General features: G+C 36.1%; 1 protein-coding gene across 1 annotated transcript in view; it reads left to right on the top strand.

Moving 5' to 3' along the window:
- Positions 1 to 21,662, top strand: part of ZNF804B (zinc finger protein 804B) — a 219,785-nt gene extending 198,123 nt beyond the window's left edge. The window contains exons 3-4 of the mRNA XM_056484807.1: positions 15,193 to 15,323; positions 17,889 to 21,662. Of these exons, the coding sequence (XP_056340782.1) occupies positions 15,193 to 15,323; positions 17,889 to 21,564 (3,807 nt within the window). The 3' untranslated portion in view covers positions 21,565 to 21,662. The remainder of the gene's footprint in view (positions 1 to 15,192; positions 15,324 to 17,888) is intronic.
- The last annotated feature ends 4,381 nt before the right edge of the window (positions 21,663 to 26,043 follow it).

Genomic DNA, 26,043 nt, shown 5'->3' with positions numbered 1-26,043 from the left:
TGAAAGTTATTACTACTTATATTTTCCATCTCCAGAATATTTACCATAAATATCTTTAGTCAGATTGGATGCTTTTGACACATACCTCAGAAAATTGACATTATGATTCAATACAGTCAACAGTGTTGCAGATTTTTTTCCACAAAGTATTCTTTAATTTCAGTGAAATGCCTGGTCATTTGTAACTTTAGACAAATCTATTACCAGTTTATATTTTAACTATCTCCACTATACTCTATATACTACTTATTTAGAATTATCACCTCTTTCCAGTATAACATTTGTCAGACACTTCTGCTTCTTTGCAACATTTTTTCCTCTTGAATTTGGGGGTATGGATGCTGTGGGGTTTTCAACTGTGACTTTATTTATTCATTAATCTACAATACAAATAACAATTCCATTTTCTCTGCTCTACCCTTTTAAGCACATAAACAGCATACTCTTGACGTTTCTAGACAAGTCTGGTTTCTTTTTATATGAAGACCAAAGATAAGAGCAAAGAATTTCTATAGTCTATCCTATCATTTCAGTGTCTTTTTGCCTTAAAGAGACACTTTTTTCTTGCTCATTGTGAAACTAGCAATTCTCTTGTTGCTACTTATTCCTGTGCCATTTATTGCATTCTCTAATCCCTGTTATAGATTCACACTTTCTCAGCTGTTGATCATGCACTGATTTTTCAGTTCATATTCTTGTTCATACTTCCCAAAATTACTTCTACTCTGACTGTAACTGTTCCCAATGAGCAGATTTTTGATAGTTTCTTGCTGAATAGTTATGCTTTTCTCACACTGCCTTTTCCAAAATTAAATTTAAAAAGTTTTCTCACTCTTTCAGAATTTTTTCATGTGAATTAACCCCTTTCATTCATCATTCTTATATCAAAATTAGTTTTGATTACAAACTAGATTATCCCAGTGGTGCTGGATTGTTAGATACACAACTGATTGTGATACTAATAATTAAGGTTTACAAACACTTTGTATTTTAAGAACAAGCTTTCCATTGCTCTTGTTTATTGGGCTGAAATGTTGTTTATGGATCACAAGCTTTAGCAAATAACAGTAAAAAGACATAGTGTTTGCAAAGTCAAGAATAAAAAAAGTGAGAAGGTTTCAGAATCAATTTGGGACACCCTAAAGTGATGCTTTAATGTATCTGCCTTTTAATGAAATCTTTAATCTCAGGTTGCATGTTGTTTTCACTGAGGAAACATCCCTGACCCAGTACTGAAGATGGACTTTAGAATTTAATCTGTTTTGTGCAAGGGTTGCAGCTGCTGCCTGCAAAAGAACAGATGATTGAAATGAGGGGGGAACAGAAGAACAAGAGGGTTTGGGAAAGCAATTTTGGAAATCGGTGTGGACAGAAACTGCAAGAACAGCAAGGCATGGAAGAATTGCTCAGAAATTAGAAGACAAGAGAGAAGGAGTTACAAGAGGAAGGACCAGGAGAAAATCAGTAAATGAGGAGAAATAGCAGGATAAAGCATAGCAGGAAACTCTGTGTCAGCCACCTAGTGCTGGCAATGTCTGCCATTGCATTTAGAGATGAGGAACTGGTGAATCTGGGTGAATCTGCCACATTTCACAACTCTAACTCTGCTAAAGAGAGCACCATTGATGTTGTATTGGCACACAGTGTGGTATTGGAAATAATACAAAGGACTTACACAACATAAAAATGGCTGGGGTCTGGAAAAAAAGCAAAAAATGGAATGTATAATGCTGTTTTCATTTACATTTTCATCCTTTACTACTGCTAGATAATATAAGCATAAAATTTTCTTGTCCTGTTATTTAGACACAGAGAAATCCTGCCTTTCAAAAAAACATATTTGTATCACAGCTGCTGTGCTCCTGAGCACCTGCAATCCAGCAATTTTGAAATGCTGAAGTAGCAGTTCAGGGTAAGAGTTCAGGGGAACAACCAGGTTGTGTCACATCACAGAAACTAATGCAAATAAGGGTAACATAAAGCAAAACATGATGACAACAGCTTTTAGGTACAGGAACACTGTACAACATGTGCACAAAAGCAGGACAGAACACAATAATTCTGTGGCTTCACTGAACTAAGAACATTTATTTCCCCAGTTTGAAATTTTCTCAAAATTAATGCTCATTTTATAATATCATGCAATATTTTATTAAATGGCATGATGGAAGGCTTGTATTTATAGGTCTGCTACACAGAGATGCTTCAACTGCACACCAGAGCAAGTGCATGTACCAGAGTAGCTGAGAGCAGTAGAAGCAGAATTATCAAATACCACTGAGCACACTCCAGTGATTAGGAGTGACCTGAGGCAACACATTCCAGAGAAATGTCACCAGAAACAATTCTTTATTATAACCTCACCAGGCTGTGCAGATCAGTGAGCTTCTGAAAGAACTGTTAAACATGCTGCCCTGCCAACGCTCTGCTGCTTTCCTATTACTCAGTGATAAAGTAAATAAATTGGCAGTATTCATCCTTTTTAAATTGCATGTTACTTAGAATAATGAGATTCCTTTCATCATTAGCCCTCCAAAAAAAAATTCTTGCAAATAATGCAGAGCTTCTTTTAAATTTAATGTCTTGATAAGCTAAATTGTTAAATGATAGATGCTATGGAATTACATTTGGTGTTCTTTAGAGTGAATGCTAATTAACATGTAAATTAGCAATTTAACCCTCTTTAAATTGGGAAAAAAACCCATGGGACACCTAATTTCATAGTTGTTAATGATGGTCCAATGACTGTAGAATTTTTCTTAAGCATTTCATTATATATAGAATTACAAAAGTACACTATCAGATTTTGGCATTTAAGACATAGCAATAACCAGAATGTCAGTTAGAGGAAGTGCTTTTCATTAATGCCTGTGTTATTGTTCTTTCCATTCTTCTCAGATGGTATACTTTTTAATTACTAAAGTTTTAAAAGTAATTTTCCTAGCAGGAGGAATGGTTGATGCAGTGTAATGGCTTATTAAAATAAGCAAGGAATTTTAAGGATTACGTTTGTAACAAAACTAAAATTGATCATGCCAAACCACAGAAAAATACAAAATTACCCCTCAAAGTGTCATTTTTTATTTTAATTTTGTTCAATAAATTTTCACTCAGAAAATGAAGGAATACATTCTACAATTTTTAGATAGAAGGTGCAATTAACCTGCTAGAAACTCAGCATGTCTGGTTCAAATAATTTCCCATTGCTTCAGACTTTACTGCCATTTAAAATACAGACAAAGAAAAAGATCCCAACACTAAATTAATCAAAACAATATGTTATGACTTTTTTAATATGGTAACCAATGCTAATTGAAACAAAAACAAAAAATTGAAGCAAAAACAAAAAATTGAAACAAAAGACTTCCTAAAACATTCCATTCAAATTTTTAAAAAATAAATTTTTTGACCAGGTCATACTTCTTTATCCTAGTACAAAAAACAATTATCAAACTGAACATATTCCTCTTTAGTTCTGAGTTCTGAAGAGCTAATCCACACACAACATAGAATATGACTTAATTAAATGAGCTAGGCATGTAGAACCTAAATACTTATGTTAAGATTATTATTCCCTGTCAACCTTTAGGGCAGCCAGAATGAAGCCATACGTGTATTATTTAATAAATAAGATGATTTTTGTTGGGTGGTGCTATCCTTTTAAACATCTCTCTATTCAGGGATTCAGACTGTTTCCACTTTTTAAATACCAGATACAAGGACAGAAGAAGCAGAATAAACAGTGTTTGCTCTCTACTTCTATGCAAAATGTGAAACTGTCTGTTCACCATGAACTAACAGGAACTGGGCAGGACTGAACAAGGATGTGCATTGCATTCCCTGCCAGCTCCAGAGACTGGCAAACATTGCATAATGCTGGGCACAGGCCACACATCCTGCACTGTTGGCTGGGTTTTTGTGTTAAATCACTAGATCTGCAATACCTGGTGTCATTTTAAGGTCAGGGTCTACAGTGAGGTGAGAGGGGCAAAGCTCTGCCAGATGCTGTGATTGCCTGTGGTGACCCTGTGCCCACTGGAACTCCTATTTGTGGAATGACTTTCAGAATAAGGTATTGTTAACCAGATTAAGGAACCTGCTCCACAGGACATGCCACCCATGCACATATCTTACCTGAGGCACTCCTGTGCCATAATCAGTTTTTTTGGAAATACAGCAATTAGCTGTATGTTAAATGTTAAATGTTCACAGACAAATTACATTTCTCTTGCCTTCTACACAACTTTTAAACTTGCTGATAACTTTCCCTCACCTGAAAAAAATGATAATGCTTTTAATCCCATTGACATACACAAAGTATATCTGGCAGTATAAACATCTGTCTAGAATCTGTATCTATTATAGCTCTGTTCATTTCTAAAATGCCTGCACCTTCCAAGCAGTAATTAATATGCAAGAATGGAGCTGCACAATTGATTCCTGTGGAGCTTTAAGTCATGCTTCTCAGCTATGTTTGTGTTCAAGGAGCCCTACAAAGTCCCTTGCACATCTTTAAGGGGCATTCCTAGCAGAAAAAAATATTTTAAAGCAAAATAGAAACATATCTATGCATCACCAAGACAGCAGTAAAAAAGCTGAGATTAGTAACTTATTATCCTTTCTTATTTAATACATTAATTAACATGTTTTAATATATCTCTAAGGGAAAAATAAAGAAGGTAACCAGACTGGTTATCATTTCACATTTTTTTACAATTTTATATTATATTTTATATTTAATTCATCAGAAGCCATTAAAAAGACAAGGGCTCATTACGCAAATTCTTAGATTAAATTTCAAGGGAATAAATAAAGAAATATAGGTGAATATCAAACAAATATACTAATGCAGGTGATGGGACAGTAAAAAATATATATTTGTTGAAAAGGAACCAAACCAAAACCAAACCAAACCAAACAAGCCTAAACAGTAATTTTTCAGGAAATGTTTTTAGAGTGGAATGGTTACTCAAGAATGTGATAAGATCAAAACTATAGTTCATACAGAAGTTTTACATCATTTAGTTTCAATCAATATGAAATGGTTCATAAAGATTGCCATAGTTTGCTTCAGCAGTGTTACTTTAGAAAAATAAGTTTCAAAATTTCTTTTAAGGTATGTAATAATACTTTCATAATATTAATTATAACACAACCACACCTTTTTTTTTTCATTCTTGAGATACAGAAATTATGAAAATTGCAATTTAAGACTTTATGTTGCATTGCTCTTAGATGCATGAACATCAAACCACTTGATATTGTAATTTTTTATATAGATATTCAGAATTTTATTCTCTCACTAATACTAAAAAGTAAAGAAATCCCAGATATCAAGGCTTTCTGCTCAGTAGCAGTTCTTTTAACAAGTGTGTTAGTATAGAGGAATGGACAGACACTCCCTGGAACCCTGTGACATACATTATGCTTATAGTTAGTATTTCTTGGCTTGTTTTCAGCTCTCAGCATGTTGTTGGATTCTAAATACTGCTTCCTTCAAAAGAGAAACCTAAATACTTATGTTGAAAAGTCACATTCAGTTGATGTGTGTTTACACTTTCCACTTGGGATCTGTGGATTTCAACAGGGTTGAATATAAAGAATTAAATCATTTCTGGCAGAAGAAAAACAAAGTATGGCTTGTGTTCTGAACCTGCCCTGCACCTCCCATCCTAGCCCAGATTGTGTGAATATCAAATCATAATTAATTGAGAAACTGTAGGGTAAAGTAATACCTGTTCAGGGGTAAACCAATGCAGTTTATTAAGGAACACAATCTCCCCAGGCAAGTGGTTACAGCACAAAGCCTGAGAGTTCAGGAATTTTTTGGCAATGCTCAGGCACCCCATGTGAGTCTGCAGGGCCAGAGCTGGACCCAATCATCTGGCTCAGAACATTCTGTGAGCCTGTGGTACTTGCATCCAAATATACTTGCATCCAAAAATAGTGCCTAAAAGGTGCAATGCAATTTTTACCTTTCAAAAGGAATCCAGAATATTCAGATTAATCCCATCTTTACTTCAAAGCAATATTAATTCTTCTCATCAGCTCATAATGACCATCTTTTCTGAGTTCCCTGTTACTTTTATATCATTTGAGTCTGACTTACACCAAACATTCAATTCATTGACATAATCTTGGCTCTCAATAAACTGTGTCAGATTCTGATTTGCTTCCCATTTTGAAATTTAGCACACCATAATGTCCATTTTCTCAGTTAAAAAAAAAAATGGGAAAAAAAAGAATTAAGATCCTGGCTTTAAGTTTGAAAATAATAAGAAATTGGAACAGTACACATGTCAAAAAACAAGTCATAGCCTAACACATCTAGATTTGGAGTGCATCAGAAGTATACAGCAATTGTTATAGAAATTGTGTTATTTCAGGGAAATGAAACCTTTTTTTCTTATGCAATTATTTTTATTGTTGCGGAAGGTCACTCTAAAAGCTAAACCTATAATATGTGAAATAACAATCAATTTTTTTTCAGAAATTATAAAATTATAACATTTAACCCAGCTGCCCTACTTCTCCTAGTCTCCAGAATAGTTCCCAGTATTGTTTTAACTCACCTAGTCTAAAGAATGTGAAACCACTATCACCATATTGTATCTGCATTGGTGCATATATTAAGAGGTTTCTTTTTAATTTCAGTACATATAATCATGGTATTTCTCCTTTTTTTGAAAGAAAGATTTAAAATTCAGGGGTGTAGAAAAGTATGGATTACTGGGATAAGAAACCATGGTATAAATAAAAGAGCAACTTTAAATTTTACAGGAATGAAAATAGGAGTAGTAAAGTTTGCTTAGCAAGTTCTTTGTGTCAAGTGATAGGAAAGAATTTGAAAAGTGACATAATATTTCAGAAGCAGTGAGTGATGTATCGTCTTTAGACTATTAAACTTGCTCATGTCTACATGAAATACTTGTCTAGGTGTGTTCACAGCATCATTAGATGTAGGAGTGAATACAAGCAGACATTATCTGGAGCATGGCTGAGAGGATAACATTAAATGTTACCTCCCATAACTCCAGAACATATAAGTGGGTAAGAAAAGTAGTACAGGATTGCTCTTATAAAAGTATATTGTGTTCATTTCTACTCTTTTTTCAGGGAGCAGTTCCTAGAATGCTGTTAAAAATTTTAAATCAAAGCATCACAATTGAAGTGTGTCAAGTTTCAGCTCAGTGACATGTTGCACACCAGTAAGTTCAAAAGGACAAAATATAAACCACAAGTTGCAAATAAATAATATTTTAAGCACATGGCAATAAAAAGGGAGGTAGATAGGACCAAAATATCTTGGCCTTTATAAACTGGAAAATTAGGGCATTCATTCTTCATGGTTTGGTCTTTTTTTTCCATGGTGCACTGCATTTTCTTAAGAAGCACTTCTTTATTGCTCTTATTATTTCAGAAGGAAAAGCTGTTTAACTGGGAAGAGAGAGAATAAGCCAAGTGGAGGGAAGAAAGGACACTGACATCAAAGGAGAGAACACACAATAATAATGTGAAGGAAAATTTGGAAAATAATTAAATAAACTATAAAATATAATGAAAATAACATTTTTAAAAATCAGTACAATACACTCAGATGTGTTCTCAGAAGATTGCCTCCAACAATCAAAGGCTTCCATCTGAATGTGCTGCCTCTGTGGGCCACCCTTATGACAAGAATAGCACAAATACACTTCAGCCATATTATGTATCTCTAAAAATAGTAATATATTCATTAAAGCTGATCTTTAGTCTATATGTTATTAGCATTCTGTTGATCAACACAGACATACAGGAAATAAAAGAGAACAATTGTATTTAATGAATGCAAATAAAATATTTGCATATATCTGTATTAATAACAAACTGTAACATACACTTTTTTCAGGAATTAATATAATAAAGGTGGATGAGCTTGTAAAATGAACCAGGAGGAGAAAATCAAACAGAAAGATGTGAGAGAGAATAAAGAAATTTCAAAGAGCACTTGGCAGATGGTTTAAGAACCCAAATCCCAGAACAGAAAAAGACCAAATAGGTTATAAACAGCTAATCTCATTTAGAAGGAAAGTCAATTCTCTCTGTCTTAAATTTATAATAAAGGAGAGAAAGGAAGAATGGATGGTAAATACTATAAATCACAAGTGTAGAAATTGGAAAAGAAGTGATGGAGGAAGTAAAAAGGGCAAAAGAAAAATCTGTAGTCATTAGAGGTGAGGGCAAGAAAGTTTCTGAAAATGTATTGAGAACATAAAGTATCTTCTGGTTCAAACCAAAATTGTTTACTTGTTAGCAGTGATATAGAAAAGACTATTCAATAGAGATTTCTGTTCTATACTTGGACCAAAGCTAGATGCCTTAGCTGTGATGTCTATGGTGATTGTGAAGTACCACTCTATCAATAGTTAAGAAGGACCTTAAACAACATATTCTAGAATAAATATTTTTGTCTCGGCTGGTTCAGGACATAAACTCTCCAAATAATTAATTTTGATTTTTAATGAGACTCAGAGCACTAGAACAAAAAACATCAAGATAGATGATGCATTAGGATTTAAAAAGAATAAATAAGAAAATCTGTCATTCTCACATTAGTGCCAGGGAAAATACTGGCATGACTGATGTGGGTCTCCATAAAATGTTGAAGAATTTTAATGTAATTCATTTAATTTATTATGGATTATAGAAAATAGCTCTTGTCAAAGTGACTTAAATTCATAAATTTATCTGGATGTCCCCTGTCTTGTGTTAGTGAGAAATTTTGATTAGATGATTACAAAATTCCTTGGTGGTCTTTTCTGATTGAGCAAAACTGCAAGAAAATGTCATGTATTAAAGCTCCTTTACTTTGAGCAGGCATTTTTTTAATAGAATTGCTGCTAGATTCCTGGTTATCTTTAACCATCCTAACATCCAGAAGAGCTGTCTACTTTAAGCAAATACAAAAGAAAGAATATTTTGATTTAGACTGAGTAAAAAAAAAAAAAAAGCCACAATCTACAATATTTTCTGTAGATAGCTATTAAAAAAGCAATATTTTACTTCCTTCATATATTTGATGAGGCTTCTGCTTCAACTCCCTCCAATATCCTTCATAAACATTTGCCCAGTCTGTAGCTTTTCAGCTAAAGTTCAATGACTGTTGACTATAAGTAGGGTTATATTTATCTCAAGTGCCTATTAAAATATCTCTTTTTAGTGATGGACTTCTTCTCCTGTAGAGCACTTCAAAGTCACTGTGCAGTGGTTGTGTCAACTTTTCCTCTGTGTAAACTATGAACATGGCACAGTAATTTGGAAGAGGATCATCCTTTATGGTCTGTTCATGTCTCCTCAGCATTATCAGAGTTACCAAGAATCAGACTCTTATACAGATAAATCAAAATTAGGTTTAATTCACATGTCTGACTTTTTTTTTTTTTTTGAATGAGTGCACGAAGAGTTAGAGGTGATAATTAAGCACATATACCTGTAAATGTTGATTTGGTCTCCTCTCTGCTCTTTCTGGAATTCACTCCATCTCTCTATGCCTTCATTTATTTATTTCTAAAATGAAGTTTTGTAAGAAATCTGAGGTCTGTCTATGAAAAGTTTTATTTAAAATCCATGTATGGACATTTCTACTGTCATTTTTGTTACTCTGAAAGTGTTTTGACCACATTGAAGAAAGATTGAGGCCAGGTTTTCGTGTCATCTGTAGAATTCTATAATTTAGACTCTCACTGTTTTCATTAAAATGTTGGTGATTTTTTTTATGCTGCCTGCTACAGTTAAAACAAAGATAAACAAAGTGGTGAGACAAGCTTTAAAAACATGTGCAGTCTTAAATATTTTAAAAATAAGATTACAATAAATTCTGAAATTTTTGAAAGGTGCAAGTCTTGCACAGGATCTGTAATGCCAGTTTCTCTCTTTTAGCTGCTTAAAGGAGAAGAAAAAAGAAACAAAATATATGATGGTGGTTTTGATCTAAGAAAGGTTCAAACACCTCAAGCCCTAATCCAATCACACCAGGATATTTTCTTTTTGTATTCTCATTTACTTCTCCTGCCAATATTAAATCTGTTACAGCTGACTACAGTATAAAATACCCTAACAAATAATTATTTTCACACACTTCAAAGAGTTCTGTAGCTATTTATGGGTAAAACAAATGAAAATTTATCAGCTAGTTTTTGAGCTTCATCTCTTATTGTTAATTCCTTTATATAATAGCTTTTCCAATTTATTTTTAGGATATTGCTTACCATAGTAAAGGCAAATTCCTTCATTGCTGTTTACCCACTTTCACTTAGCAAGGTAACACTGTAAGCTTTATATATGAAGTTTAATTATGTTCTCTAGTGACTACCATTCTCATTTGATGGTTTGCAGTGTGAAATCATTTTACAAATATTGCATTTGTTCCAGTTTTAGGGTTACAGGCAAGAGAATAATTACTGAAATTAACATTCCTTTTTACCTCTATTAACCCTTCTATGGTGAATTTGGTCAGAACTAATTAAAGAGCCTTTTTGCTGAGTGGAAATAAATCTTTAAAGCAAATCAGGCACTCAAACACTTACATTAGTTCAAGGACTTCAATTCTAAGAAGGCTCTCTAAATATAACAGAATACATACACTTAGTGTGGTATACACATTTATTCCTGGGGCTGGAATGCATGATGAGTAGTTAGGAGGGTGCATTGTGAATGGTATTCCAGAACAAAAATATTCTAAATGTAATGGGGGAAAAAATAATTTATACTAAATTGACATTTTCTAGCTTAATACATAAAAAGCTATTTTTTTCTCAAAAATACCTTCTATTTTCCTCCATGAAGTTACAGTGCTTGAAAAAGAAGAGGATTTGCTACTCAGTGTAGTTGCAACAACAGCTCTTTTTCCCAGAATCTGAATCAGTTAACACTGAGAACCTGTAAAATCTATATAATGACACAGTCCCTGGCAGAATACTCAGCAGTAATACTGTCTCCCAGGGCCATACTCCAGTGGTCCTCAAATTGAGACACTTGCCAGTTGAGAATGAGGCAAAACAGTTGCTGAGTAGCTCAAATTTCTCATTTGTTGTTACCAGTTCACCAGTCTTGTTTGCTTTCTTTATTTGGCAGTATGCTTTCTTTAACCTTATTTATTTGGCTGAAATTACTGCTCTCTCTATTATTCTTTTTCATCCTTTGCCAAGATCAGCTCCAGCTGCATCCTGACCTTCCTGACAGCCCAGCAGCATCACTATGCTCTTCCCAGGATACCTGCCCTGCTTCCACTACATTTCCATTTCCTTCCTGCCTCTTCATTTGGTTTAGCTATGCCATTCTCCTTTCCTCCTACACCAAAGATCTGCTCCCTTGTCCCAAATTCTCAGGTGGGCTATTGACAAAACCCTTGATTCCTCCCACCACCTTGCACTGATGGCAATTAGATCCCAACTTTCCAGCAGAGCAGTGGGATCCAGCTCCTCTGGATTGCTGCCCATGTTTGCATGGGTGTAAAGGCTGGGAGGTCAGCGGGGTCTCCTCCATAGAGGAACACCCTGTAGAAATTAGGATAGACACCCTCAATAATCTCTGTACACAATAAAAAGAGATACTTTTACATTTCACTTTATCCCTCTTGTTTTAGACAGCTGCTTTAAAAACAGGTGATTAGGTCCCTAAAGTGCTTATTTCTTCCCAGTGGTTGTGAAGAAAGGCATCTGAAGCCATAGCAATCCAGGTAAACATTTACCTGCACAGGGAAGAAGAGATATCAGGATCATAACTCTGGATAGAAAGCAAACTCAGTTCTGCAAATGCAGCCAGCAGTGAGTATTCAGGTGCTCACAGGTCAGTGCAAAGCAAGTACTGGTCCAAATAAAGTGACAATTTTAAAAAGAACAAAACACAAACCCCCTGACATTAAGAATGAGAATAAATTGTTAATTCCAGGTATTTGACTGCTGTTGTTTGATGTCTAGCAAAAGCAGGTAGTGAAGATGCAGCTCCATTAACTCATTTAAATCTCCTGGTGATTCATACCAGAGTTCCAGGAGGAAAAGCATAGATTCAGCAGTTTTTGACTGAGTCTTAGACAGAAGAGACAATGGGACTCAGACCAGTTCTACAAGTAAATCTTTCCATAGCAATGAACATTATTTTTTTGGTCTGCTAGTACTCTCTGTAGGTGTTTACAAAAAAAAAGTGGATGATTTACTTTAGATATGGATACACACATATGTGTACAAAAAACTTAGAAAGAATAGAACATGAGTCTAAAAATGAAATATAACTACATGACAACTATATTTGTAGCAGGTGAAAGACAGAACACAAAGAAGCTATTAAATAAATCATATTTTGTTATACATGGCTCTATTTGGATGCCCTGTTAAGTACCTAATTACGTGAAAAATGCAACTGCTGTGTAAAGCAGTGTTAATTTTCAAGCATGTCTGCTGAGCTTGGGGCTGTCATTCAGATACCTGCTCAATTGCATGCTCTTGTACCCCACCTGCAGAAAATATCTGTGTGCTTGTCAGAAGTCTGGCACAGGTTATTAGTGAAGAAAACCAGGGCTTTGCAGGTTCAGCAGGCAGTCCCATGATCTATCCAGCACAGCTGACAAATTTCATTATGACTTCTAACTGGAGCTCTGGCAGTGCAGCTTTGTTTTGTTTTGCTGAGGGGATGTGCAGGGAGAGCCCTTTCTCTCCTCAGACTGTAGAGCTTTTGATTTCTTGGATTTCAGCTCCAGTTGATGAGTTGTCTGCTCTGCTTACCTACATTTCTTTTTCTTTTCTCTACTTCTCTGACACATGCTGCATGCCATTAGAGAGCAAAAAGTACTGCTGGAACTCCTATTCTTAGTGTTGGTCCATTTGCTTTTTTGATTATCATCCTAACTGTCAAAGAAATGAAATGGCATTGCTTTGCAGTACTGCACTCCCTAGTTCGTGGTTTCACACTGTTCTTTGTTTCCTTGTCAGGTAGAAAGTGTTTCTGTTTTTCCTCATGAATGCTTTATGTGTGATGCTGAACAGCTCCTGGTGACAGCTAAAATATAGCAAGCCACCCTAAAGGCCATTTTTAAAATGTGTTTCTCTGCCCTTTCTTCACATTGGACATGTTAATAAGGCTCAAGAGTACCTATATTTTTCTGTGGAGAATAGGATTCTTACAGCTAAAATACCTCTACACTCATGTAAATATTACCTAGATGACAGGTCATCTGGATTTCTTCTGGGAAGATTCTCTAATTTCTTTTTTCAGCTTTGGCTTTAATATATGATGTGAAAAACTTATTTTTTGAACCAAAAGTAGCACTGCCTTACATATTCATCCATTTGACTGTAAATTGTAGACAATGAGGTTGAGGGAATGGAGTGCTATGAGCCTGGCCTGGCAAGGGACAAGTGAATAGTGAGAGAGGGCACATAAAGGGTCAGGTAAGAGCTAAAAATGGTGGAGCAACCATTTCTTTCCAAGAGCTTTAAAGAGGGTTTTGCAGCTGTCCTGTTTCAGAGTCTAGTCCAATGAAGTACTAGAGGTTGGGGCTGATAAAAACTTTACAGAGAAACATTTGACAAACTGTAGATAGTTCTGATGAAATGGTTAAATCACAGACCTTGTATGCCTGTGTCCACCAAGTGTTTTTCTACCTCTCTGTCATATTATGTCACTGCCACTAACTGGATTCTTTCATCTTATCTGGACAAAAAAGAAGCTGTCATCTCTAGATGGTGATTTTCACCCATTTGCTTTGTTGTAATCTATTGGCAAAAGCTAGACCTCTCTCCAGAAAGCAATTCTCTCGTGCATTTATAATTTTCTTGACCTCTACAAGCTGAGGACTCTGCCTCCAGCCCTGTTTCTCAGGAGCAGGTGCATGTTGGTCAGTGTACAGCTCAGTGCCATGGCTGGACTGCTCCCCATGCCTGAGCTGCAGAAAGCAGTGTTTGCTTTCACAGTGCTTGGTCAGCCTTCAGTTTATCCTGATGATTCATATTGGCTTTTGGCCCTGCTGGGGTGAAAGAACAGCATGAGATGATGGCAGAGACTGGGGTGTTCATCTCTAGGTGCTGGTGGACAGTCAAAGAGGCACAGATGCTCAAAGACCAGCAGATTAAAAATGGCTGTGATATCAAAACCTTTCTTCAAATCTACTTTGCAAAAATTGCTCCACAGAAAATTTAGCATTTCATGGTGTTGATACAGTAGCTCTGAATTACACAGATGAGCACAGCCCTGTCTGGACCAAGGGGAAAGGGAAAGAGCAGTTTAGTTTCAGTTCCAGTCCTCAAAGCTTCCAGTTTGGGCATCTGGCTGAGTACACCTGAGCTCCCTCCCAACTTCTAAACATTTTTCCCCGAAAAACTGGAGAAGTGAGGAAGGGGGAAGGCATTTCTACCATGGAGTATGGAAAGATGGATCTGAACTGAGGAGCTGTAAGGTTAGATGTGGCTTGCTGACTCAGAGAGCACAGTGAACTCAGAGACAATTGTTTTTACAGAGGATGCTGTTGACTCTTTCTAGTTTATGTCTTCTCCTTAGTTTTCCTTATGTTATCACTAGTGCAAAATTAGGCAATAAAGAAATGCAATAAAGGCAAAGAATGTTGCTCTCTCCAACAGCAATTACCTGATTTATAGATGACTGAGGAGATTAAAAAATTGTAAAAATAACTATAAAAGATTTTCCTTTTCAAATATTTCAGACAGTGGTTCTTTCCTTTGAGAAAATAATACAGCCTTAAAAAGGTACAAAAGCAACAGATAAGCCCCCACATGTCTGTGTATACATATGCAAGTAGAGAACTATAAAATATATTACATATAGGAGCTCAGATTTATTCCAGTATATGCCTGGGGATTACATTTCAACAGGATGAATAAAATAGGAAAATGTTGACCTCATTGAATGGTTTCTAGTTCTGTGTCTGTATTTGTACACAACAGAACATTTGTGTATTCATTAGAAACCAAAAAAGCTATCATTCGTATGTAGGCATTTATCAGCTAAATAGCAGAGGACAAATTATGTTTTTTCTTAAGGAAGATTAACATTTTCAATCTCTTCTCACTATTGTAGTATTTTAAGTATACTTTTACTCTCCATTTACATACTAACTTCATGAAAAGTGAATAAATTGAGTTAGAGGAACTGTATTTGCTATGTACATCTCTAATCTCTTCTGTTTATATTCCTTTCACACAGAGATTGAAAGATTTAAAACAAAGGGAATTTGCTCGAAATGTGGCTTCAAAGTCATGGAAAGATGAGAAGAAGCAGGAAAAAGCACTCAAGAGACTCCACCAGCTGGCAGAGTTACGGAAGCAATCAGAATGGCAAGTTTTTAAAAGTTGTATGAGGTTTTAAAAGGTCCTCTTTCCTTCCTTCCAGAAGAAATTATAATATTTTTACTCCTACACAATATAATGTACAGAGATTGTGTGTACTGTGACCTGTTCTCAGCTGTCTTTAACACCAAATGATCCTGCCCTGCAAACCAAACATCGAAAACCCCTGACTTAATTTTATGCTGTTTGAAAGTTATTCATTTTCTCTCCTGTAGTTCTTCTCATGTCTTCTAAATGGAGTGTTTTGAAGGCACTTTTATAATACCACCATTTTATCTTATCCAAACTGATCTGAAGAGATTAGTATGGCTGTCTTAACATTTGATCATAAGTTAATGGGAGAGGATAAACACTTTGTGGAGAATTTTTACTACTTTTAAGATACTGGGATTATTCTTCAGTTTCTCTACAGGAAAACTTGAATGAAAAGCAAGTAATTAACTGAATTAAGTTGGCCTAATACTGTTAGCTCTATTGACTGATATCAAAATAGATAGAGGACAAGGATTGCAGTAGCAAACCTTTGAATTTGAGAAATCTCTTTTGTTTAATGACATCAAATGCTTCAGTAGAATAGATTGCCATCAGACCAAATGTTTATATTAATCTATATCACCATGAGTTAATCAGATAAATAAACTGGTGTTTTTCAAATTCATCTGAACACTACTGTACCCTGGAAATAACAGCCTTGAGTTTATTACAAACTCTTTTTGGCCTATGTAATTTCTTTTGAGCAATCTGCTGAAATATAACAGTTTAGTGCTAATACATCACTTTTATGATTACAATTCCATTTTCATACAAATCTGCTGAAACAAACATAACTGCCTGTGGGAAGTTTCCTTTATGCCCATGCACCTGAAGATGCAGCCTCAGACAGACCCATAATGTTGGTGATAATTGGAAAGCCAGAATAAATCTGGGAGGGAAAGAGCAGGTTTGCTTTTAGAAAGAGCCAGGAGTCCATAATATTCTGCACAGAGGGTGGAAAGAAGGAGCTTTCTACTCCTCCTTGTGATCACTAATAGGGGAGGCTGAGTGCCTGGATTTTGGTGGGGAGGTTTGGTGGGTGCACTCCCAATTGTTGAGAAAAAACAGAATATCTGCCTTGGCAAGCAGAAGTCTACACACATACAATTGTTACCATCCCTGGGTACTGCCCCTCAGGTTCCAACACAGTGCCTTACAGGAAGCTAATTCAATTTGACAACAAAGTTATTGCTGATCTTGTGCACAGAAAAAATTTATTTTGCTATTCCAAGAGGACTCTGAAAATTATTTTTTATATGCCTTCTCCAAGAGATAATTTTTTCTTAATGTACAAATAGGGGTTAATTTGTATCTCCCAATGATGAATTTCTGGCAAATGCAAATATACTCTCTGAAATGTGCAAGTATTCTCATATTATGAGTTAACCCTACTCCAAGGAGTGTTTCTGCCTTTCCCATTGTTGAAGATCAATGTACTTATGTAGAATTTATAAAATATGGTTGCCAATTATAGATAGCTTATATGTAGATCTAACAGTTTTAATTTATTTACATTTAATTAAAATGTTTTATATTTTTTATCAAACTGTTTATTTAATCTTGCTCCAGTTTTTTTTCTTGTTAGTGTACTCTAGTACTGCATTGATAGCAAATACAGATAATTAGTCTAATGAAATGTGTGTTTAAAATATATCTTGGAAAAACACTTTTATGTTTAATGTCACATCTTTAATGGAAAATGGCAACAGTAATTTCAGTCTCAGTTAATTATCTGTTTCAAGAAATCAGTGGTTTGCCATTTTTGTTAAGGCCCTAGTATGTAACTTTTTTTTTTTTTTATGACAAGAAAATTAAATCACATTTAAAATCTGAGATATTTTGAAAAGAGGAATAATGTAATTAATGGAAGTAAAACACAGAAAATGTGGCAAAGTCAAATCATTGACTTTGGCTGATAATTAGAACAGTGAAGTTGAGATTTTTTTCCCCACCAATGTTTGCTGACCATTTTAGTATTAATATCTCTTTAGATATTTTTGAAAGTAATTTATTGTGGAATAATTTAAAGACAAAATAAGAATCTACTCTTTAAAAAAGTAAAACAAAAACATTCTTTCCTAAGCAAGCAGAATGTTTATCTTTCTTTTCTTGACTCTGATTTTGCAGATGCTCCAGATGGAAGCATCTGTTTTGGAACATGGCACAATTTCCTTTTCAGAGGCCTTTCAGAAAACCAAGACTTACCACAGATCAGGTTCCTTTAAATATAAATTCAGAGTAAAACCAATATCTGCTCTTCCTGTGCATGGCCATAACCGAAAAAGAACATTTATGTGCTGATGTCAAAACTTGCAGTTTTCTATGTGTAAATACAATCTTGCCCATACAGAAGCCCAAAGTGAAGATAAACTGCACATTTACCCTGTTGAATCTTAGCTTTGCCTTGTAAAAAATTGGGTGTCACCCTCCTTCACCAGACAGACATTGTCAAATGCATTTTTGTCATAACTTTGTTACTTAATACAGCTTTCTTTTTTTCTTTATTTTTTTACCTTAAAGCATCACTGGGAGTGGACCATTGCTTAAAGCCCCCCGATTAGTCCTGGAAAAGCAGCAATCCCCAGATGGCATTTTCCTCTACAAGGGTGGCAAGTTCACAGCAAGTTCTCAAAGAACCATCACAAGTGAAGGACAAGGTTTCTCCAAAAGCATCCTAGAAAAACAGCAGCTTATTATAAGCAGGCACCATCCCCCAGCTGAAAGACACCGTGCTCTTGGAAATCACATCTCCAGAATGTTCCCAGACAGAAACAACATCTCTCAAAGGGCAGGAGTGTCTTTTTCATTCTCCAAAAAGGTCCCTTTGAAGCTTGAGTCCTCAGCATCAGTCTTCAGTGAGAACTCAGAGGAAGGAAATGATTGTAGTGAGTCCCCCAACCATAAAAAAAAGCAAACAATTGAGGGCTGTCATTCTGTCACACTTTTGGAGGAACAGCTGAAAGCAAGCTTGGATAAAGAGTCACCTGTTACACAAGACCAAATGGATTTGGATAACAGTGCATCAAGTCACCTAGCTGCAAAACCTAAAATACTAAAGGAAAATGATAAAAGTAGTGATAGGGAATCAGAAGAAAAATTCAGAGCGAATCCTTCATTTTCTAAAGTCAAAATACCACTTTCAAATTTGAATTTTTCTGCTTCACTGAAAGAAACAGAGCAAGAGAGCAAAGTACAATTCTTAGAAACTCCCATTTCATCTTCATGCCATGCTAGCAATTTTTGTGCACAGCTGAACACCTGCAAGCACAGCAATGCCCACCTGCCAGACCAGACATCTGAGCTCCCACGACAGCCAGCACCTGAGCTGACCTGTTCAAACAACATCAATGACAGTTCTGGAGTGATAAAAAGGGAAAGACCTCTGAAGATTACAGAAACAACAGATGGAAATATGGAAACATTAGCAAAGGAGAAGGTGGTTAAAGAAGTCAAGCCCCAGGCATTGCCTTTCCTCCATGTAGTGAGCAAAGATGGCACCACTGCTCTGCAGTGGCCCACAGAATTACTTTTGTTTACAAAAACTGAGCCCCATATTTCATATGGCTGTAATCCATTGTATTTTGACTTCAGACTCTCTTTAAATCACAGGGAAGGTAAACAGCATGAAACAAACAAAGCAAGCTGTAAAGAGCTCTCTGAAAATAAGACTGCAGATGAATATGAACCCTCAGGTTTAATAAAACACAAGCAAATGTCAAATGAACGAGATAATCAGTTGTTGAAACCAAAGAAGATGAAAGGTTCCCTAAAGCCAAGAAAGGCCAAGCAAAAAGCTGAGTCAGACATAGGGAAAGAAATGAATGGAAATGGTCAAAAATGCATTGCAGATTATTTGAATGAAAATATACCCAAAGTGCCTGCTTACCTTGATGTCTCACAAAAGGATTATGTAACAGAAAAAAGTCTTTATACAACAACACTGAGAAGACCTTTAAAGGATCATTTCCATGGCTGTGAAAGAAAAGCTCAGAACATTAGAAATGAAAGCATTTCCTTTTCTGCTTTCATGTCTAGGATTAAAAAATCTGGATCTGCAAAATGTCATTTAGTTGATTCTGAAGAAAAATATGAGAACCAAAGTGACTCCAGATCCCTTCAAGATGTGGTCAGCTGCAGCAGTGACATAAGTGACAGTGGAAAAGACTCTAGTGGAAGTTACTTTAGTTGTAAATCCAGTTCAAACAGCAGGTGTTCAGATAATGAAGGATGTGGAAGTTACACGAGATGCTGGAGATTCCCATCTCCTCAAAAGTCCTCATCTAGCAGACATTCCAGCTGTTCTGACACTTCAGTTAGCAGTACAAGCAGCTACACGAGCTACACGAGTCCCACATCAAACCATCACAGAAGAAATAATTTACTTTGTTGTTGTAAAAGAAAAAGCAAGACAGATGAAAGGCACAAATGTAAACACAAAAAGCACAAGTGTATTTTCACTTCAGATGATACAGATGAGGATTATCTTTGTCATAGTAGGAGTCACAGAACTAAAAACTGCATTCAGAGTGGCACAATTAAATATCGAAGATGTTCAAGACATAAAGTTTTGCAAATCAGAGACAGGTGTAAACACAGCAGATGTAGATGTCAGCACTTTGGCAAAGTGCATAGTAGGAGTAGAAGCTACCACAAATCCAAAAGTGGTTCCACCAGTGATTCAAGAAGCAGTGAAAGATCATTGAGCAGCAGAATATCAAGAGGCAGCAGTTCAGGATCCTTCTCAAAACAGACTGACAACAGTGACAATACAACAAAAGAGGATGCTGAAAAAGGTTCTAACACTGAACCAGGAAAAGCTGAAACTGCACATTCCAACTCCCTGAATGGGAATAGTCAGTCTAAAATCTTTGCCACCTGCTCTTCCAAAAACGTGGCAAAAGACATATGGGGAAAAAGAAAGTCAATGACAGCCAAGTTGCTTTTAGAAAGAGTGCAATCTAAGAAAACCCAGGAACAAATGCATGATTCAGAGAGATTTTCAATCAGTAGTGCAGTAGAATTAAAGGATCGCTCACAAAGTCACTTTGCTCTTCAGTTTTCATCATCAGTAGATGACATTGCAATGTTACCTTTGCCAGAGAAAGTGCTAAGCATAGGTAAAAATGACATGGGACATAATGGAATCAGTTCATTGGAAAACAGTGTGAAGATAAACAACTGGGAAGCATCAGAGATAACCAATGTTGCTCTTTCACCTGGAACTGATTATGATCATTGTGTTCTTAAAGACATAATTCAAATTGAAACAGGCTATCAGAACCCAAACATAAGAAGGAACACAGCAATAAAGGAACAAACCAATCTCTTCATTAGTGAAATGCAGCCCTTTATACAAAGCTGTGATCCAGTACCAAATGATTTCCCTGGTGCTTTTCCCTCTAATAGATATTCTGTTGCTAATTCAACAGAGACCAAAGAAGAACTACATGATGTAAACATGGACTTGAACCGGGCAGAAGGCAGTTCAGACTCTTTCTGTGACAATGCTATGCAGAAGTATGGTGACACACTAAATGACCTAGAAGTGTACAGTAAATCCACCTCCCCTCCTTTAACACAGCAGCCTATCACGTTTACTCCAGAAGAAGTAGACAAATACAGGTTGCTGCAGCTGCAAGCCCAGCAGCACATGCAGAAACAACTTCTGGCGAAACATCTGAAAGTTTTGCCTGCCCCGGGACCAGCTGCCTTCTCTGGCTCACCAGCAGTTGCTGCCCTCCCTGCCCAGCAGCAGGCTGCAGTCACCACCATCCAGCACACGCTGCTGCAGCGCTTCGCTGTCTCTGCGTCCGTGCATCCCCACGGCAGCCCCCTCTCCCTGCCGCCCCTGCACCCCCTCTCCCAGGCCCATTTCGGCCCCATAGCGCTGTCCCCACTGGCACCAGCCCTTATTCCCACCCATCCTGCATTGCTGACAGGACACCCGCTGCACTTGGTTTCTACCACTCCCCTCCACCCTTCCCCGCTCACTTTCCCCGCACTGCCCCACGCTGCGTACATCCCAGCCTTATTCACACCACACCTGAACACAGCCACACCTTCTGCTCTACACCCAAATCACTTGGTTCATCCCTTATTCCAAGGACAAGAGCCCCATCACTATTCTTGTTCCATCCAGACCCAACAGTTACCTGCAGCAAAAGAAGTTTTCAGTGTTTCTAGCTACTTAAATTAGCCCAAATGATTTCACCATGGCTCCAATCCAAAATTTAAATAGAATTAAACATTCAACATTCAATCCCATCTGAGGGGAAATCTGCTGTGCTGTTGAGAGCACAACAGCAATGATTTTGAAGTCCACAATCTGGCTGAGAGCATATGAATGTTGATTTTATTCTTGTTTCACTGAGGAAAAGCTGCTATAAAGTCTTTGGTGATACTGTCACAAGAAGGATGGGTGGCCAGTGTCATTCTACAGAATGTTTTAAAAGAATAGTGTGAAGTGAAGTCTATGGCTGTCAGTAGGAAAGAGACCACAGCACTCAGTCAAAATGGTATCAGTATTGACACGATGAGGGATTTAAAGTAGCACAGTTTAAAGTTGAGCAATCTTGACACACCTCAAAGATTTGAGTTCCTGATTTTGTATATGAAATGGTGCTGGGTTTGGTTAAGGTATTTTAGACTGAGCAAAAAATAAGGTGCCTGGGACCAGCAGACCCTGGGATTGTCTCCTGGGCAGAGTAAACTGGGGAGTCTCAGAGGGAGGGGTGATCAGTTAACTAGAAGATGAGGATCACAACAACATCTTGAAGAAACTTTAGTGATTTCATCACTGCAAATGTTGCTTGGACAGTGTAAAGGGACTGCAGTCAGACCATGGGTACATAACAAATATTCCCTTAGCACAGGGAGCTCTGTGCTGGCAGAAGCAGGCTGCCTCTTTTCTCCCTGAGCCAAGAATCCAAGAAGGCTCACTGAGAAGCCAAGTTCTTTGGCACTGCCTGTGTCTGGCTGTGTCACAGGGTACATCAGGGTGAGCCAGAGCAGCCCAAAATTGCCAATCAGACAGCGCTGGCTTTGAACCTCAGAGGTCCTTGGCCAAAACTGCAACATGTTTTTCCTACCAAACTGAGCTCATGTGTGGCAGAATCTTTCCCAAAGAATGTGTAAATATTTTCATCCCTTTCAAAAACAACAGAAACAATTGGCTGGTCCTATAAAATGATGCTGATATTCATAAAGATGCAGAAGTAGCATTCTGATCAAAAACTGGGTCTACAGGCTCAGAGTCAGAGAAATATTTTTGAAGTCCTCAGCATTTGAAAGTCCATTGAATCTAAACAAACGTGTCAAGATTCTCGCATGGCTTCCCAAACTCTCAACAAGTAAATTGAAATTACAAATCCACAACGTTTGAATGCATGTATCCAACCTTCAGAGTAATGTGTGGCTGAAATTGTTCATAATAACTGTGTGTCTGGAAAGAGGTGAAGGTTTTGAATGGCATAGTTTGACATTTTTTATAATGTTTCTAACTGAACACAGGATATTTAGCATGAAATTAGTTCATAATTATGGTTAGACTGCAGGCATGCTTCCCAATAAAATTGGACCATGAGGTATTCAACAGACAGTACCTGTTTGTTTGGATTAAAAACACTTGAAATTATTTCAATTCATTTGCAATTAAGGTAGTGCACAAAATGTATCTCTCAGAATCAATATAGACCATATTGAAAAACTTTTGGAGGAATTTTATTCCATTATATTCATCTACCTGAAGAAGCTGAAAAATCTAATTGCAAATAAGTCTTTAAAATACAACAGGACCAATTTTCTTCATTTTAATCAAAATACATTGATCCATTGCAATAAAATAGAATTGTTTTTCTGTCTTTCTGGAGCTTCTTCAGCATAAACTGATAATATGCCAAACTTTTCCAATCACTTTAAAAGTTTTGATTGCTAGGTTTTTATTTTCAAAGTAGCTTTAAATATTTGATGGTTTAGCTGATTTTTTGAAAAAAAAATCAGAAAAAATATTATGGAGACTATGCAGAAGCAAAACATTTCAGTGTTGCAAAAGATTGGTGGCACAAACATCCTCAAACTTATTTTGGTTTGACTCCCAAATTATTTTTTAGTCTCATTAACAAAATGGATTCATGCCATTTTAGTGTATTTATCTGTATGTAAGTAGCATATAAATTGTAAATTTTCTCATTTAAATTATAGAATAATTCTTTAATTGAAATTATTACTTCACAATTGAGGAAGTCAAAAATTTTATTTGGGAAGGATGTAGAACTAAATGCTTCCAGAGTTTAACAATTCTTCTTTTCAATTTTGGCTGAAAATTTACCCAAAATAAGATTTGAATTTACATATAGCTTCTGTACTTCCAATACTTTATTTTCTGAGAACCAAACATATTTCAGTTATTCTGACTTAGCATCTCTAAAAATCATTTCTTGCTTGGGTGGAGATCACTCATTCCAAGGACCGCTTGGAAACACTAGTCATAACTCTGTAGAAACATTCTGAATTGGATATCTAAAGTAGCAGGTCAAGCTGTGCCCTAGAAGGAGCTGACTGGGTTGCATGGCCATCACCAGCAGTCCAGGATTAATACCAGCATAAAAAATGCATTTCCAGCCCCACCAGCTTTTAAATTTTTCTGTCCAGCTTCATCTCTATTGAAGTAAACCCAGCTGTCCTCATTGTGTACCAGAGTTCATTTCTATCCTGAGTAGATAACACCAAAAGAAAAATATGCAACTGAAGGAATGATGGGCTAATCTCATCTTTAATGTGTGTACACCTATTTTGTATTCCATTTCTAACAGACATTGTTAATACTGTAGAAACTTCTGTGGCAAGAAACCTGAACATATCAAAATTAACCATCCCCTACTACATAGATCATTTATGGAAAATAGATGTATTTGTTTCCCTTGATGTATGCACCATAAAATGGGACTCTAAAAGAAATGAAATCATAGGATTTCTGAGCACCATTGTACATACCAACAGGGTAAGGCAAATAAATTGGCAATGAAGATTAAATTTAATTCTTGGAACAATGGAAATTAGAGCTTTAAGATGTTTTAATGGGGAGAATAAAAGACATTAAGAACAGGAAGAGCACAACAGAAAAACAGTAACCACTGATTTCCAAACAAAGGCAATGTCCAATACCATTCTTTGTGCACAGAAGGGATTTTCTTGGAGAAATGTAATAAAGCTATTGACACAGCTGAAATTATATCTTTTCTCTAGCTGCCATATTTTTTCATCAGTAATGTACTTTAAATATATTTCATTATAATTCTTAAAAGCATTATTGAGCCTGATGTATGGAGCCGTGCTAAATTTTGGGTTTATATAAACAGATTTTTAAAAGAGTTACAGTGTCATTATGGCAGTGATATACACACACCAAGTTCATCATCTATCTTAGCTTGATTGTGTATTTTTGATACATAATCCAAGGAAAGACATCATCCACACCTTTAAATTCCAATTTAAAAAATTTCCTGAGTTACACCATGGTAAATTTTTGTTGCTGTTGTTTGGGACTCTTTTTTTTTAATCTGATGCACTTCTGGAATACATTCAACACGTGTATTTGTTGTGCAGATTTGCATAAAAATGCCATTTGATCAAGTTGATTTTAAAAGTGTCAAGTTTATATTTAAAACTGGATAATACTCTGGCTAGTATAATATGTAAACTAGTAATTTTGTTTTGTATTCTCTGTATAAAGTGTTTTATATTATACAGTAGCTAAGTGAATTGCACTATTGTACATGCAATGCGACTTTTTTTTTAGCTTATTCAAGGAATCCCTGGGAATGTAGTTTAATGCAATAATATTTTTTTTCAATAAAAAGGCTTACTGGTATAAAGAGTGTCAGTCATGTATTTTTAATGTAAAGCATACCAAAAGGCAGCAACCTAATAAAATGCAGAATGGTGCAAACATATTCTGTATTTTAATCTCCAGAACTGAAATACGTTAAATTCATTCCTGTGGTTATAATCCTGAAGTTTCTTAGAATGTTTCCTAAAAATTTTAGTATGTGTTAAAAAAGTGGGTTGTTTAAATGGAACTGAAAATAAATATTCCTTACAAAAATTATTCTATCTATGTGGTTTTTCCAATGAATGAATTAATATCCTCCTGAGTATTTTTATGCACTGATCAATTTATTAGAATTACATGTACAACTCATCTGTCAGGTTCCCCAAATAATTGTATAGCAGGTCTTTTGGTAAAGAATCTAACAGTAGGATCTACAAATGTGTCATTTATTCACTCTTTAATAATTCTTTAAATCTTCAATGATAAGCCATGATAAGTATCACTTCATCCCTGTTTTCCCTGTCACCTTGTATTTTATTGCATCCTTTTCCATCTACCTTTCATTTGTATTGTTTTCTGGCACAAGGCTTTTGGTCATATAATTACTCAGCTTCAGTGGTCCCAGAACTGTTGCTGTACTATTTGTAAGGCTACTTATACCCATCAGTGGATACTTCAAAAGTGCCATGTCTCCAGCTGAGCACTGAAGACTGAAGGAAGGTAAAAAACAAGTGTCTGCATGTCTGCAGCAAGTAAAACTCTCTTTTTTGAGCTGAGATGTGACAGAGGTTACATTCTGTCCAGCCTGTCTGTGCAGCTGGAAATACCTTGGCCAGTCTCTGGGAC

This window comes from Oenanthe melanoleuca, chromosome 2 (assembly GCF_029582105.1).
Source record: "Oenanthe melanoleuca isolate GR-GAL-2019-014 chromosome 2, OMel1.0, whole genome shotgun sequence".
In the NCBI taxonomy this organism is placed as follows: domain Eukaryota; kingdom Metazoa; phylum Chordata; class Aves; order Passeriformes; family Muscicapidae; genus Oenanthe; species Oenanthe melanoleuca.
Note: the sequence above shows the minus strand (reverse complement) of the source record. Positions and strands in the feature narration are given on the sequence as shown.